The sequence below is a fragment of the Bison bison genome, unplaced genomic scaffold (assembly GCF_000754665.1).
Source record: "Bison bison bison isolate TAMUID 2011002044 unplaced genomic scaffold, Bison_UMD1.0 scf7180017864345, whole genome shotgun sequence".
NCBI classification, from domain to species: Eukaryota; Metazoa; Chordata; class Mammalia; order Artiodactyla; family Bovidae; genus Bison; species Bison bison.
In genome coordinates, this window is record NW_011494917.1 from 1,205,642 (window position 1) to 1,221,628 (window position 15,987).

Sequence of the window (15,987 nt, forward strand, 5' to 3'; positions counted from 1 at the left end):
AGCTACTCTGAGTTGGAGACAAATGCAGCAATTTCTAATTGCAATCATCCAGATCATCCACCCCATCTAAGGGCAATTCTAAGTTCATGAAGTTCACTTCAGTTGTTCAGTCGTGTCCGACTCTTTGTGACCCCATGGACTGCAGCACACCAGGCCTCCCTGTCCATCACCAACTCCCAGAGTCCACCCAAACCATGTCCATTGAGTCGGTGATGCCATCCAACCATCTCATCCTCTGTCATCCCCTTCTCCTCCTGCCTGCAATCTTTCCCAGCTTCAGGGTCTTTTCAAATGAGTCACCTCTTCACATCAGGTGGCCAAATTATTGGAGTTTCAGCTTCAACGTCAGTCCTCCCAATGAATATTCAAGACTGATTTCCTTTAGGATGGACTGGTTGGATCTCCTTGCAGTCCAAGGGACTCTCAAGAGTCTTCTCCAACACCACAGTTCAAAAGCATCAATTCTTTGGTGCTCAGCTTTCTTTATAGTCCAATTATCACATCCATACATGACTACTGGAAAAACCATAGCCTTGACTAGATGGACCTTTGTTGGCAAAGTAATGTCTCTGCTTTTTAATCTGCTGTCTAGGTTGGTCATAACTTTCCTTCCAAAGAGCAAGTGTTTTTTAATTTCATGGATGTAATCACCATCTGCAGTGATTTTGGAGCCCAGAAAAATAAAGTCTATCACTGTTTCCCCATCTATTTGCCATGAAGTGATGGGACCAGATGTCATGATCTTAGTTTTCTGAGTGTTGAACTTTAAGCAAACTTTTTCACTCTCCTCTTTCACTTTCATCAAGAGGCTCTTTAGTTCCTCTTCACTTTCTGCCATAAGGGTGGTGTCATCTGCATATCTGAGGTTATTGATATTTCTCCTGGCAATCTTGATTCCAGCTTGTGCTTCTTCCAGCCCAGCGTTTCTCATGATGTACTCTGCACGTAAATTAAATAAGCAGGGTGACAATATACAACCTTGATATACTCCTTTTCCTATTTGGAACCAGTCTGTTGTTCCATGTCCAGTTCTAACTGTTGCTTCCTGACCTGCATACAGATTTCTCAGGAGGCAGGTCAGGTAGTCTGGTACTCCCATCATTTCTAGAATTTTCCACAGTTTGTCGTGATCCACACAGTCAAAGGCTTTGGGATAGTTAATAAAGCAGAAATAGATGTTTTTCTGGAACTCTCTTGCTTTTTTGATGATCCAGTAGATATTGCCAATTTGACCTCTGATTCCTCTGCCTTATCTAAATGCAGTTTGAACATCAGGAAATTCATGGTTCATATACTGTTGAAGCCTGGCTTGGAGAATTTTGAGCATTACTTTACTAGCATGTGAGATCAAATATGCAGTAGTTTGAGCATTCTTTGGCATTGCCTTTCTTCGAGATTGCAGTGAAAATTGACCTTTTCCAGTCCTGTGGCCACTGCTGTTTTCCAAATTTGCTGACATTTGTGAAAGTGTGCAGCACTTTCACAGCACATCTTTTAGGATTGTAAATAGCTCAACTGGAATTCCATCATCTCCTCTAGCTTTGTTCGCAGTGATGCTTCCTAAGGCCCACTTGACTTCACGTTCCACTCTAAGTTGAATAATATTAAAAGCCAGGTACTTATGAATTCTTTCAAAAGTTAAGGGATGAAATAAAATCTGTTTATTGGTCATAAGTTTATATATTGTTCCTAAGCAACCAACATTTGCCTTTCATGTAACTAGAAGTTGATGAAAAGGGAGAACTGAAAATGAAACTACCTATCAATAGAAAGTTCCGGTTCACAGAGGCAGCACTTCAAAAGCAGTAACGTCTTTACAAACCCTACTGTCAGCTTAATAAAGTAGCTTATCCATTGGTGGGAAAGAAAGCGTCACTGACACTTTACATAATAAATGTTTCCAGGATAGTAACTGTAGTCCCTAAACCAAAGACCAGGAATAATGCTACCTACCTGTTGATAAATGTAGAGCACTTCTCAACACTGGAGACAAGAAACACTGCAGGGCTTCCCTGGTGGTCCAGTGGTTAATAATCTGCCTTGCAATGCAAGGGACACCAGTTCAATCCCTGGTCCAAGATGATCCCACATGCCACAGAGCAATGAAGCTCGTGCCCCACAACTACTGAGCCCACACTATAGAGCCCATGAGCTGCAACGACTGAAACCCCCCACACCTAGAACCTGTGCTCCACAAGAGAAGCCCACCCATGGCAACAAGAGGAAGACCATGTGCAGCAACAAAGACCCACCACAGTCCAAAAAATTAATAATAATAAAAACTCTTAAAAGAAACACTGCAGCCAGTCACATCCTCTCTGACTCGGTCCTCTGATGCTAAGAGGCCACTATTTTGTTGTTGGGCTGCAAACTCCTAGAGGCAATATTTGCACCTTCTACCCCATAACACATTCCCTCTTCACCCTTACCCTGGCAGCTGATGTGAAGATACTATTTAGGGCAACGATTTTTTTTTTTTAAAGAAAGGAAATTTTAAAATATTTTCATATTATTTAAGGGCTTCCCTGATGGCTCCGTTGGTAAACAATCTGTCTGCAGTGCTGGAGACCCTGGTTCGATTCTTGAGTTGGGAAGATACCCTGGAGAAGAGAATGGCAACCCACTCCGGTATTCCAGTCTAGAAAATACCCATGGACAGAGGAATGTGGCAGGCTACAGTCCATGAGGTCGCAAAGTATCGGACACGACTGGGCGACTAACACACAAGAGCATGAGTTCTGGAGACACCTGGAAAATTCGCAAGAAGCCTAGGCAGTCACTACACAGGCATGTCTTTCAATCCTGGAGCCGGTCCAAAGAATCAGGAAAGGAACAGGGGCTTGGATGTTCAGGAAAGGGCCCCGACTGGCACTCTCAATTTATACTGTAATTCACGGTTGTGAACCCTGATTGGGCCCGCGTGTCTCAAATTCCAAAGATCAGGGAAGAACCTGCGGGTCTGCTCGGGGAAGACCCGCTGGGCCGCCGCCGCACTGGACAAGTGGTTAAATACTTACAATCTTGGGCCCGCGGTCTCAGTGCTCTCCCGCGAAGGCCTCTCGGGAGCCGCCTCCAAATCCTGCTTGGGCGCCTGCGGTGGGCCCAGCTCCCCGCGCAAGGCAGGGGGGTCCCGGGTCGGGCGGGAGGCGGCGGGGGCCCCTAACCCGGAGCCCTGCACCCCAGTGCGGGTATACATGGTTCAGACCCGGCCGACGCCGCTGCAGGATGGATGCGGGCGGCGCTGGGATGCGTGGCGGGTCTCGAGACTGCGACTCCAAGAGCGGCGGCAGCGGTTTTAACAGCTGAGTTTCGATTTCTCGCTCCCAGCAGCGGATAGCACCGCCCCCGCAGATTTCCCCGACCTCGCTCCTCTCTGGCGCCCTCTGACCTGATCTCAGGAGATCGCCGCCCCGCCCAGCCAGGGATGCGGAGCGAACCTGGCTGGCTCCAGGTGGGTCGGTTTGAGGAGCTCACAACCACTTTAAATGGTGATTAAAAGCTGTCTATGATCAGCCACGGACACCTCGGGTAAGCACGGAGTAGCCACCAGGTAACTGAAATTCCTGAAAGACGCCTTAGGGACTGTTTAACTCGTCACCCTGATATGAAGTTCCTGCAGAGTATTTGAGACTGTGAACAATGTATTAACCTTTAGATGCCAGAGATTAGGTCAATAGTTAAAATCATCTAGACACAATTTGGCCTTTCACCAGTAAAGGCTGCTGTTTGGCTTTTGCCGAGTAAGCTCAAGATACAGGAAATGGAAAGTGAAATCAAAGAAAAAGCACAAGTGGAGAGAAGCAAGCCAGCGAGAAGGCAGCGATGACTCCACGGCTAAGTGACTGATCGGACAGTCAAGAAGTTTTGATGAAATACATGCTCTGTGCAAGACATTGGGCAATAATTCATCCATGGTGTGGGAATACAGATTTGCAAGATTCTGTAGGTCTGGGGACTAGTGCCCCCATCCATATGGTTCTGAAGTGTGCTGGGTTGATCACCATTGTCCTAAAGTTGGCTGTACAACCCTGAAAGAAGTCTCTTCCTTCACCTAACCTGTACCCTAAGACAGCGGTCCCCAACAGTTTTGGCACCAGGGCCTGATTTCCTGGAAGAACGACTGTTGGAGAGGGATGGTTTCAGGATAACTCAAGTGCATTACATTTATCATGCCCTTCATTTCTGTTATTACTACATCAGCTCCACCTCAGATCCCAGAGGCTGGGGATTCAACCTTTGTGGATGTTCAGGAAAACTCGGGCTTAACCCGTTGGAATAATTCAGAGAGACATTTGGGAACGAGCCACAAAAGTCAAGAAGTTCACCAGGAAGAAGGAGGCTTGTGGCTTAAACTGACAAGGTGTGTACCTAACTCCAGGTGGGGCAGGATGGTGGAGCACCCCAGCCTGTAGTCAGGGAGTCACCAAGGAGCTCAATTGTTTTGCTTGTCTTACTGGTACTTGGCTCAGTCTGTAAAGAATGTGCCTGCAAGGCAGGAGACTGCCTGCAATACAGGAGACTAGGGTTGGATCCCTGGTTCGGGAAGATCCCCTGGAGCAGGAAATGGCAACCCCCTCCAGTATTCTTGCCTGCAGAATCCCATGGACAGAGGAGCCTGGCGGGCTACAGTTGCAGAAGAGGTTGCAAAAGGGTTAAATACAACTTAGCAACTAAACCACACACTGGTACTTAGAAAAGAATGACAAATAATGTTTGGTAGCTAGTAGAAGAATTGAATGAAGGGCAGGCAGTGGGTGGAGGGGCACATGAGAGGAGAAGGCAGTGGCGAGGTGCTTGTCAGGAAAGGGAGTCAAGGCTTCTGGGCCACCCTGCAGCGTTAGAGGTCTGTCAAGTAGACTTGGGTCTCGAACTTCAGAGAGCATCAGAACCACATGGAGGGTGTGTTGAAACAGACTGCTGGCCCCTAATCCTTGTGTCTGAGACTCAGTAGGTCTGGGGTGGGACCCTGTCCGGTATTTTGAGGATTTACAAATAATCCGCATCAGTGGTTCTCAAATGGAGTTGGTTTTGCCTCCCGCAGACATTTGGCAATGCCTAGAGGTCATTATTGTGGAGCCTGGAAGTTGCTGGAGGGGGGACTACCGGCATTTAGTGGAGGCCGAGGAAGCTGCTAAAACGCCCCACAGAGCACAGGACAGGCTTCCCCACACAGAACATCATCCTGCCCCAAACACAATGGATCAAGTTAAAAGCTTTTGAACAGCCAAGGCAACCATAAACAAGATGAAAAGACAACCTTCAGAATGGGAGAAAATAATTGCAAATGAAGCAACTGGCAATGGATTAATCTCCAAAATATGCAAGCAGCTCAGGCAGCTCAATATCAGAAAAACAAACAACCCAATCAAAAATGGACTGAAGACCTAAACAGGCATTTCTCCAAAGACATACAGACGGCCAAAAAACACATGAAAAGATGCTCAACATCGCTCATTATTAGAGAAATGCAAAGCAAGACTACAATATGGTATCATCTCACAGGGGTCAGAATGGCCCTCATCAAAAAATCTATAGACAAATACTGGAGAAGATGTGGAGAAAAGACAACCCTCTCGCACTATTGGTGGGAACGTAAACTGATCCAGCTACTTTGGAGAACAGTATGGAGATTTCTTTAAAAACTAGGAATATAACTACCGTATGACCCAGAAATCCCACTACTGGGCATATAACCTGAGAAAACCACAGTTCTTAAAGACACATACACCCCAGTGTGCATTGCAGCACCATTTACAATAGCCAGGACATGGAAGCCACCTCATTGTCTATCGACAGATGAATGGATAAAGAAGCGGTGGTACATGTATACAAAGATATATTACTCAGCTATAAAAGTGAACAAATTTGAGTCAGTTCTAGTGAGTTGGATTAACCTAGAGCCTGTTATACAGAATGAAGTAAGTCAGAAAGAGAAAAATATCATATATTAATGCATACACATGGAATCTAGAGAAATGTTACTGATGAACCTATTTGTAGGGCAGCAATAGAGATGCAGACATAAAGAACAGACTTGTGAACATAGTGAGGGAAGGAGAGGGTGGGATGAATTGAGAGAGTAGCATTGAAATATATACATGACTATATGTAAAACGATAGCCAGTGGGAATTCGCTGTATAACACAGGGAGCTCAACCCGGTGCTCTGTGACAACCTAAAGGGGTGGGATGGGGTGGGAGGTGGGAAGGAGATTCAAGAGGGAGAGGACGTATGTATACCTATGGCTGATTCATGTTGACGTATGGTAGAAACCAGCACCACATTGTAAAGCAATTATCCTCCAATTAAAAATAAATAAATTAGGAAAAGGAAGCAACAACCCACACCTGTATTCTTGTCTGGGTAATCTCGTGGACAGAGGAGCCTGATGGGGTCACAAGAGTTAGAGACGATTTACTGACTAAGCAACAACAAAGAGCCAGAGTCTAATGGTTGCTACTTTGTGGTGACTTGAAGGTTTTAGCTTTGTAAGTGGGTAAGTGGTACCACCATTCATTATTAATCAGGCGGAAGGTGAGAGAGTTTGATTTGAGACTGGGTGGGCTGGAGGTGCCCGAAAGGTGAGACATGCTTACCATGGATCTGGGTGGTCTTTCTGGAGGTGATGAGCGTCAGAATCTCTACCCCTGGGAAAACACCACAGAAGCTTTTGTTTCAGAAGAGAAAGCAGTTTTTTTGGTGGTTAGATCACATTCAAATTTTGAGTAAGGGAAAGCCCATTAGGGGAAAACCAGTTCTGTTAGAGGTAATAGTAAAACTGAGTTTAGGAATGCACTTAGTTGACCATGTTTATTTTACAACACAACCGTGCAACACACCCATGTTTCAAACATAAGACAGAAATAGAAGATAATGGTCAAAATCTAAATTGCTTTTTCTATTAATATTCGCTACTCTTGGCTATGTTCTCAAAGTGTTTTTAAAACCATGAATATGATTTGTGATTACAACAGACATCTATAAGCTTCTTCAGGTGCTTAAGAGGGAGTCATCTACCGCCTTACCACCCACCGTCTCACCTTCGTGTGTTAGTCTCTCAGTCGTGTCGGACTCTTTGCGACCCACGGGCTGTTGCCAGTCCAAGCTCACTCAGCTCACACGAGGCCAATGAAAGAGACCAGGTGTTGAGGCAAGGAAAACTACTTTATTCTGAAAACCAGCTGACTGAGAAGATGGCAGGCTAGTGCCTCAAAATAACCAATCACTGGGGGTCTGGATGCTCGGCTCTTTTATAGATCAGAGGAGGAGGGGCGGGGGAGGTGAGGAAGCAAAGTAAAAAGGCCATTAATCTTGCCAACATCTCCCAGAACAGGCAAGCGTCAGGCAGGGGATCTATAGGTGGACAGAGTCCTGAACAAAGGCGCTTAGTTTAACAGTCAGCCAGAGGGGCAGGATTCTCTGAGGCAGGCCATTCTGTATATTATAATAACAATAGCAACAAAAAATAAGCCAAAGCAACAGTTCCAACATGGAGTTAGCATTGGCTTCTTCTCTGCAACAGGACTGCAGCCCTCCAGGCTCCTCTGTCCATGGACTTCTCCAGGCAAGAATACTGGAATGGGCTGCCACTTCCTCCTCCAGGGGATCTTCCCGACCCAGGGATCATCCCAGATCTCCTGCATTGCAGGCACATTCTTTACCGTCTGAGCCACCAGACAAGCCCACCGTATGTGTGTGCATTTGTATGAGAAGATGGGCTGGCCTTTTGCATGGCTTGTCCTGAGGTGTGTGCCTCTGCGGCATCACTGGTGGAGAGAAGCAGGGTAAGGGGGCAAGATTCTGGATCTCCATGCCTGCTCCCACTGGGGTCTTCCAGCCCTCATCTCTTCTGTACAGTGGACTGCTGCCTGATTTCTGTTTGAAGCAAGAGTTCTATGGCTTTAAAAGTTTGTAGAACCACTGTACTTATATGTTTTAAGACAGCAGTGCCCAACCTTTTTGACACCTGGGACCTGTTTCATAGAAGACAATTTTTCCACAGACCTGGGGGCAGGGGAGTGGTTTTGGGGATGATTCAAGCACATTACAGTGAAGTGAAAGTCGCTCAGTCACGTCCAACTCTTTGAGACCCCACGGGCTATACAGTCCATGGAATTCTCCAGGCTGGAATCCTGGAGTGGGTAGCCTTTCCCTTCTCTGGGGGATCTTCCCAACCCAGGGATTGAACCAGGGTCTCCTGCATCACAGGCAGATTCTTTACCAACTGAGCCACAAGGGAAGCCCGACTTGGATGGCATCACCGACTTGATGGACATGAGTGTGAGCAAGCTCCGGGAGTTGGTGATGGACAGGGAAGCCTGGCGTGCCGCAGTCCGTGGGGTCGCAAAGAGCCGGACACGACTGAGCGAGTGAACTGAACTGAAGCACGTTACTTTTACTGCGCGTTTTATTATTATTACATCAGCTCTACCTCCGATCATCAGGCGTTAGATCCTGGAGGATGGGGACCCCTGTTTTAGGGGACTGGGGGAATAGCTGAGGCCTAGTGAGATAAATTGCCTGAAATGTGGCCAATTAGTGATTTGTTTAGGAAATAGTTTTCTATTAAAATAAAACTGCCTCTGGGAAATAATCATTATTCATTCCTTTAGGTAAAGGAGTTTAATCTGAGCACAAGATATTTTGATGGGGGAAGAGGGAAGCTGAGGGAAAGAGGAGGATTCCAAAAAGCTGTGCAAAGGAAAACGCTGTTTAAATGAGACATTGTTGAGAAATGGCAATTCAGGGCTCAATGAGCAGGTTTAGCCAGCACCATAAGCAAAGATTGCAGCAAAAACAACCTTCACCAATTTGGTCTAATGCTAAAATATCCAGGTGTGTCTTTATTTTCTGAGGAAATAAATGGAAATATATAAAAATGTATCTGATTTTTAAATCAGTTGCCTTAGATATTCCTTCATTAGTGTGAATAAATAAATATAAATAGATATACATTGTAGTTGTTTAGTCCCTAAAGTGAAAGTGTTAGTCACTTGGTTGTGTCTGACTCTGACCTCATGAGCTGTCCATGGAATTCTTCAGGCAAGAGTCCTGGAGTGGGTGGGTTTCCGTTTCCTTCTTCAGGAGATCTTCCCAACTCAGGGATGGAACCCGGGTCTCCTACATTGCAGGCGGATTCTTTACAGATGAACCACCAGAGAAGCCCAAATAAAAATACATAGACTTGGCTTTTTCTTGTCATTAAGTGTCCCATGAAGGGCTTCCCTAGTGGCTCAGCTGGTAAAGAATCCGCCTGCAATGCAGGAGACCTGGGTTTGATCCCTGGGTTGGGAAGATCCCTTGAAGAAAGGAAAGGCTACCCACTCCAGTATTCTGGCCTGGAGAATTCCATGGACTGTATTGTCCATGGGGTCACAAAGAATCAGACATGACTGAGAACTTTCACTTTCAAGTGTCCCATGAAAACAGTCTGAAAATTCTAAAAAGTCCTGCTTCCTTAAATTTGATTCTACAGTGGAAAGTTAGATTAACCCAATAGATTTAGGACAACAGTTACTTTAAAGGTTGTTTTTTTTTTTTTTTCTCTTGTAACAAAGGAACCACATGAAACACCCAATACTTGGCATAACCTCATTTTACACATGTGTGTGTGTGTGTGTGTGAGTGTGTGTGAGAAAGAATGAGCATATCTATATCATGACAATTTCATATTCATTAGAAATTCTTCAAATTTGTAGCATAATATCATAGAATGCTGCAGTAATAAGTCACCTTAAATTCTTGGAAGAAATCTTTATTTAATGTTAAACATATACCATCTACTCTGTCAACCCCAGATGCTATGGTGGGGAACAGACAGAACCTTGTTATTCCAGCTCCAAGTTTAAAATTATCTAACTACCACCTTATTTTAGGAAACAGAAAGTTAGAGAGGTAAAGTGAATGTCAGCATTATGTAACAAATCCATGGCAGAACCAGAACGTGATTTAGGTCTTCTGAATCCAGGTCTAGCAAACATTTTGAAAGATGATTGTGACAAAATATATTTTTGACAAAGTTCGAAATTTGGAACATTTCTCAATTATTATAATTTTGCCAGAGTGCAGCTATATATTATTTTTCCAAAACAGTTGTGTCAAAGGTTCTAAACCTATCAGAATCGACATTAATAGAAGCCTTAACACTTCAATATGCCTCCCTATAATTACATGATCAATTGATCTATATCATGACAGTACTTTATGCAACATGTCAAATTTGCAGCAAAACATGCTCATTTTAGCTCAAATTCCTTCTCTTTAACAGTATTAAAATACTTTATAGTGTAGCACAAAGACTTCCTGTTAAGAATGGAAAGATGTACATTTTCTCCCTCTATTTTTCTGTTTACAGTGTGTCCTGTCACTTGGGAAAACATGAAATGTAGAAATGTGCTTTCGATGCTATTTCCTGTCTTCTGGAAGGTGGCTGAATTTGTTTGTACATTTGACTCTGAGGAATACATAATCGCTCCCATCTCTGGGTTCTAACACTGTGTGGTAGCTGTCACAGGACTTCTACTGGAGCTTCTGTGGTGGTCTGGTGGTTGGGAATCTGCCTGCCATTGTAAGTGATGTAGGTTCGATCCCTGGTCTGGGAAGACCCCACATGCCACGGGGAAACTAAGCCCGTGCACCATAAGTATTGAGCCCAAGTGATCTAGAGCCCATGCTCTGCAACAAGAGAAGCCACTGCAGTGAGGAGCCCTTGCACCACAGCTAGAGAGTAGCTGCTGCTCGCCGCAACTAGAGAAAGTCTGAGAGCGTCAACAAAGACTCAGCGCAGCCCAAAATAAATAAATCTTAAAAAAAAAAAAAAAAGGCCTCTACTGGCTGCAGGGAGAAAGGAATCTCCCTTAACTCTGGAAAAACTTTTGAAGACTCGGTCAGTGGCTTGGGAGATTCCTCTGAACCGGTTCTTTAGCTGTGATAGATGAATCAAACAGAAACTCTACAGAGCACGGTCAGTTTTTTACCCAGCCACTGTGCTTTTTCCACAGGTGCCCCCTCTTTGGGAACTCCTAATTGTTACGATGTGTTAACTCTCAGCCAACTCTCTTGTGAGCATTCACAGTCCTTTGTAAATATGGCCAAGTCAAGAGAATGTGTGTTGCTAGAGACCTGGGGGCAAGGAAAGGTTAGGCAAAAGACTTGACCTTGAGACCTGGCAGTGCCATTTAAGTTTTTGACCTCAGGCAACCACTAAATCTCTCTGAACTTTGGTTGCTTCATTCGTAAGATGGAAATATGGATCATAATAATACCACCTGTCCGATCTACCTTTAGGGGTTTGCGAGGACCAAATGAGATAACATGTGAAAGTGGATCATAAATTACCTCTTGATGCCATATATAAATGGAGGTTATTTTTTTGAGCTGTCAATGCAAGAGCTTTATATATGTTTTCTAATAATACTTAAATTTGTCCTCATAGAGTTCTTAACTTCAGTTCCCACAGTGCTTGGCTTTCAATTGCTAAAACATTACAGAGCTATATCCTCAGTGTGTTTTATCTTGAACTCCCTTTCAGAATAGAAATAAAGCAGTATATACTTTTACTTACCAACATATAAATGCCTGGCACAGACGTGGAGTCCCCAATGGAACTGAAACTCTGTTGGCATAACTGGAAGACACTGGGCACTTCATAGACATTTGTGACACTGTTCTATCCCTAATACCTCTGGAAGCTGGCAAGAGTTTCATTTACGTGGATAAAACCTAGGGTTCTCCTGTTTGACTTTTTTTGAAATCCCCATGGCCTTTCAGTAATTCCAGGAGTATGACTTGCGGTTGGGTTCCCCATAGGCATACCACACAGGTTGAAGTTGAAGACTCTTCTGAGTGGTCCTCAGCAGCCCAACTAGGTGGCTTCTTTTCTTGAGGTAGCAGTAAGACAATTCCTAAAAATGGTTAAGATAATGAAGTTACATGTAGCCCCAGGAAAGGGAGTGCTTCCTGTATTGTCTACCAAGGTTTGCTGTTCAAACTTTAGACTATGGATCTTTGTTTAGATCTTGGCTCCACCATTTACAACTGAGAGGTTTTGGGTGAATTACTGAATATCAAGAGGCTTCATTTCTTCATCAGTTAAATGGGAATAAAAGTCATGCTGCTGCTGCTAAGTCGCTACAGTCATGTCTGACTCTTTGCGACCCCACAGACGGCAGCCCACCAGGCTCCTCTGTCCCTGGGATTCTCCAGGCAAGGATACTGGATTATCCAGTATCCAACTGGATAATCCAGTATCCAACTGGAGTTGCCATTTCCTTCTCCAATGCATGCATGCATGTTAAGTCCCTTCAGTCATGACTGACTCTTGCAACCCCATGGACAGCAGCCCATCAGGGTCCTCTGCACATGGGATTCTCTAGGTAAGAATACTGGAGTGGGTTGCCATTTCCTTCTCTGGAATAAGAGTCATCTGCTGCTGCTGTTGCTAAGTTGCTTCAGTCGTGTCCAACTCTGTGTGACCCCATAGACGGCCACCAGGCTCCCCCGTCCCTGGGATTCTCAAGGCAAGAACACTGGAATGGGTTGCCATTTCCTTCTCCAATGCAAGAAAGTGAAAAGTGAAAGTGAAGTCGCTCAGTCATGTCTGACCCTCAGCGACCCCATGGACTGCAGCCTACCAGGATGCTCCGTCCATGGGCTTTTCCAGGCAAGAGTACTGGAGCGGGGTGCTATTGCCTTCTTCGGAATAAGAGTCATAAGACCAACTAAATGGTGTTGTTGTATGCATTAGGTGGCTTCCCTGGTGGCTCAGTGGTAAAGAATCTGCCTGCCAATACAGGAGACACAGGTTCGATCCCTGGGTTAGGATAATCCCCTGGAGAAGGACAAGGAAACCCACTTCAGTTTTCTTACCAGGGAAATCCCATGGACAGAGGAGCCTGGCGCACTACAGTCCACGGGGTCACAAAAGAGTCAGACATGACTTAGTGACTAAACAACAACAGTGCTTGCTACCATGTATCCAACCTAGTATACTCAATAAATAAATGCAGTGATCATTTTTTTAAACCCCAAAACTAAAACAAACTGGGCAATATACTTGAATAAACACTTTATACAGAAGAAGATATCCAAATAACTAACAAATAAATGAAAAGGAGCTCTGCTTCATTTGTCTTGGGGAAAATGCAAATTGAAATTACAATGATATACCTCCATGCACACAATAGAAGGGCTAAAATTAAAGAGAAAACTATTGTGAGCAAGGATGTGAAACAACTAGAAGTCTCATGCTCAGCTAATGGGCTTGTAAATTAGTATTACAACCTGTTTGGAAAACTGTTTGGCAGAATCTTCTAAGGCTGAATACTTTCATATCCAGCCATCCCACTGTACGCGTGTTCTCTTAAGTCATGTGCAAGAATGTTTATATGAGGATCTTTCAGGGGAGTAGAAAACTAGAAACTGCTCACAAGTCTATCAACAATAGATTAATAAATTGTAGTAAATTCCTCCAGGGTACTGCCATATAATAGTGGGTCTATATTTATCAAAATATGAGCTAGTTGGCTTCCCTTGTGGCTCAGTGGTAGAGAATCCGCCTGCAATGCAGGAGATATGGGTTCGATCCCTAGGTCGGGAAGATCCTCTGGAGAAGGAAATGGCAACCCTCTCCAGTATTCTTGCTTGGAAAATCCTAATGGACAGGGGAGGCTAGTGGGTTGCAGTTTATGGGGTTGCAAAGACTCTTGCATGACTTAGTGATTAAACAGCTAAATACTAGTTAGCCATTGTATTACTTCCTCAGGCCATTTGCAATTATCACTGTATTTCTATCAAGCCCCTCCCCCTCCCCCCATGTAACTTAGACTGAATAAACTTTAGGTCCAGCTGCAATAGTAGAGACTCAAGTTAACTGTGGTTTAAACAGCTTAGAAATTTGCTCTTAGGTACCAGTTCTGGCATACGCAGGCTGCAGCCAGTATAGTAATTCTATGATGCCAAAGGTCTAGGCTCCTATTGTGTTGCTCTGCCTTCTCTAGGGTGTTTCCCTTATGTGCATCTAATGCATAAATAATCCAGCCAGTGACGAGGGAGAAAAGGAAATCAGAGGACAAGTCCATTCCTTTCAAGTGTACAACCCGGAGACTGCTCTCATCACTTTTGCTCACACATCATTGGTCAAATTTAGTTAATAGTCAAGCTCACTTGTAAGAGTGGCCAAGAAATTTAGTCTTAATTCAGTCATTCAAAACTTATTTCTTGAGTATCTAGTGTATACCAGGTATTGGGGTTAGAGCAGTGAATCAATCCACTGAAAAGCCCTGCCATTCTAGAAAACCCTTTCATTCTAGATGCGTGTGGTCATGAGTGCTCAGTTGCTTCAGTTGTGTCCGACTCTCTGGGACCTTATGGACTACAGCCCACCAGGCTCCTCTGTCCATGGGATTCTTCAGGCAAGAATACTGGAGTGGGTTGCCATGCCCTCCTCCAGGGGATCTTCCTGACCCAGGGATTGAAAACAGGTCTCCAATGTCTCCTGCACTGCAGGCAGATTCTTTACCACTGAGCCACGGGGGAAGCCTCATTCTAGATGGACAACTAACAAAAATAAGATGTGTATTGTGTTGGATATTGTTAAGAACTATGGTAGTCAGATTTCAAGATGGCCTTCAGTAATTCTTGCTTCCTACCCCAAATCTGGGATAAAATGTAATGTAGCAGTAGGCATTTAATATAGATTTTAATACTTGGAAGTGTGGTGCAGTTTAACAAAAACTGAGAATATGGGCTTGGCTTTGGAACAGAGAACAGTACTTAAAAGACTTTTAGGAAAAAGATAGTGAAGTTTAGGACCATTAAAAAGACTGTTATTGGAAGCCTATTACCCTGTAAGGATGCTGCCAATGAAAGACGAGGGAATATGTTATCAGGAACTAAAGAATAGGGGATATTTGGTGTGCAGTGGTAGATAGTTTAGCAACATTGTTAGCTATGGTAATGTAGGCAGCAGGAAATATACTCAATAAATTGGTATCTAGCTAAGGAAATTTCCGGGCAGAATGTTGAAGATCCTGCCTAATTTATTCTTGCTGCTTATAATAAAATATAAGAAAGTGAAAGTGTTGGTCTCTCAATCATGTCTGACCCTTTGCAACCCCATGGACTATAGCCCACCAGGCTCCTCTGTCCGTGGGATTCTCTGTGCAACAATACTGGAGTGGGTTGCCATTACCTTCTCCAGGGGATCTTCCCAACCCAGGGATAGAACCTGGGTCTCCTGCAATGCAGGCAGATTCTTTACCATCTGAGACAAAAATATGAGAGGAGAGAGAGAGAACCTCAATGAAGGATTATGAAACAAAAAGGAGCCAGGACTTACAGGTTTTGGAAGCACCCTCTCAAATAGCAAACTAGGCTAAATTTAAGAAATGAGTTGTTGAAGGGACCAGATCAGAGCACCATCCTGAAAACCTAATGGAAAGAGGAAGCTGAGAGAGCAGCTGTTAATTCTTTTATTAAGACATCAGCATGACCTAAGGTTATAAATACCTCAGGAAATCATTCAGTCCAAGAATAAAAACTTTCAGAAACTCAAGAGTGTTGACCTTCAAAGTTTGTCCTTCAAGACAAAAAGCCAAGGTGGTGTTTTTTGTCCAATGGAATAAATCCAAATAAGATTCATTAAAAAAAAAAAAAAAACCTTCAGACATTTTAAGAGAATGGTATTTGTAGAAACACTACCAGTTTGGACTGAAAGAGATGTATATTAAAAAAATGAAAAAAAGTCATACTGACATGAATTGGGCTGAGAAAACTTCACAGCTGTACACCTGGGCTACCTTTCCTGGGAGAAAGGTAACTTAAAGGACCGAACTTAAAGCCCCACATATAACCAAATGCCATAAAGAGTTATTCCTGGACTTCCCTGGTGGCCCCGTGGCTAAGAATCTGCCTGTTCATGAAGGGGTCATGGGTTCGATCCCAGATCCAGGAAGATTCCACCTGCCACGGAGCAATGAAGCCCGTGCA

At 44.2% G+C, this 15,987-nt stretch overlaps 1 protein-coding gene across 2 annotated transcripts in view; it reads right to left on the reverse strand.

Annotated features, from left to right (window-relative positions):
• EPSTI1 (epithelial stromal interaction 1 (breast)) overlaps positions 1-3,317 on the reverse strand; it is a 100,867-nt gene extending 97,550 nt beyond the window's left edge. Inside the window, exon 1 of one of the 2 annotated variants that reach the window (XM_010854600.1) lies at positions 3,018-3,317. In XM_010854600.1, the coding sequence (XP_010852902.1) occupies positions 3,018-3,196 (179 nt within the window). In that variant the 5' untranslated portion in view covers positions 3,197-3,317. The remainder of the gene's footprint in view (positions 1-3,017) is intronic. The other variant, XM_010854602.1, reaches the window with a different exon arrangement.
• Between the last annotated feature and the right edge of the window lie 12,670 nt (positions 3,318-15,987).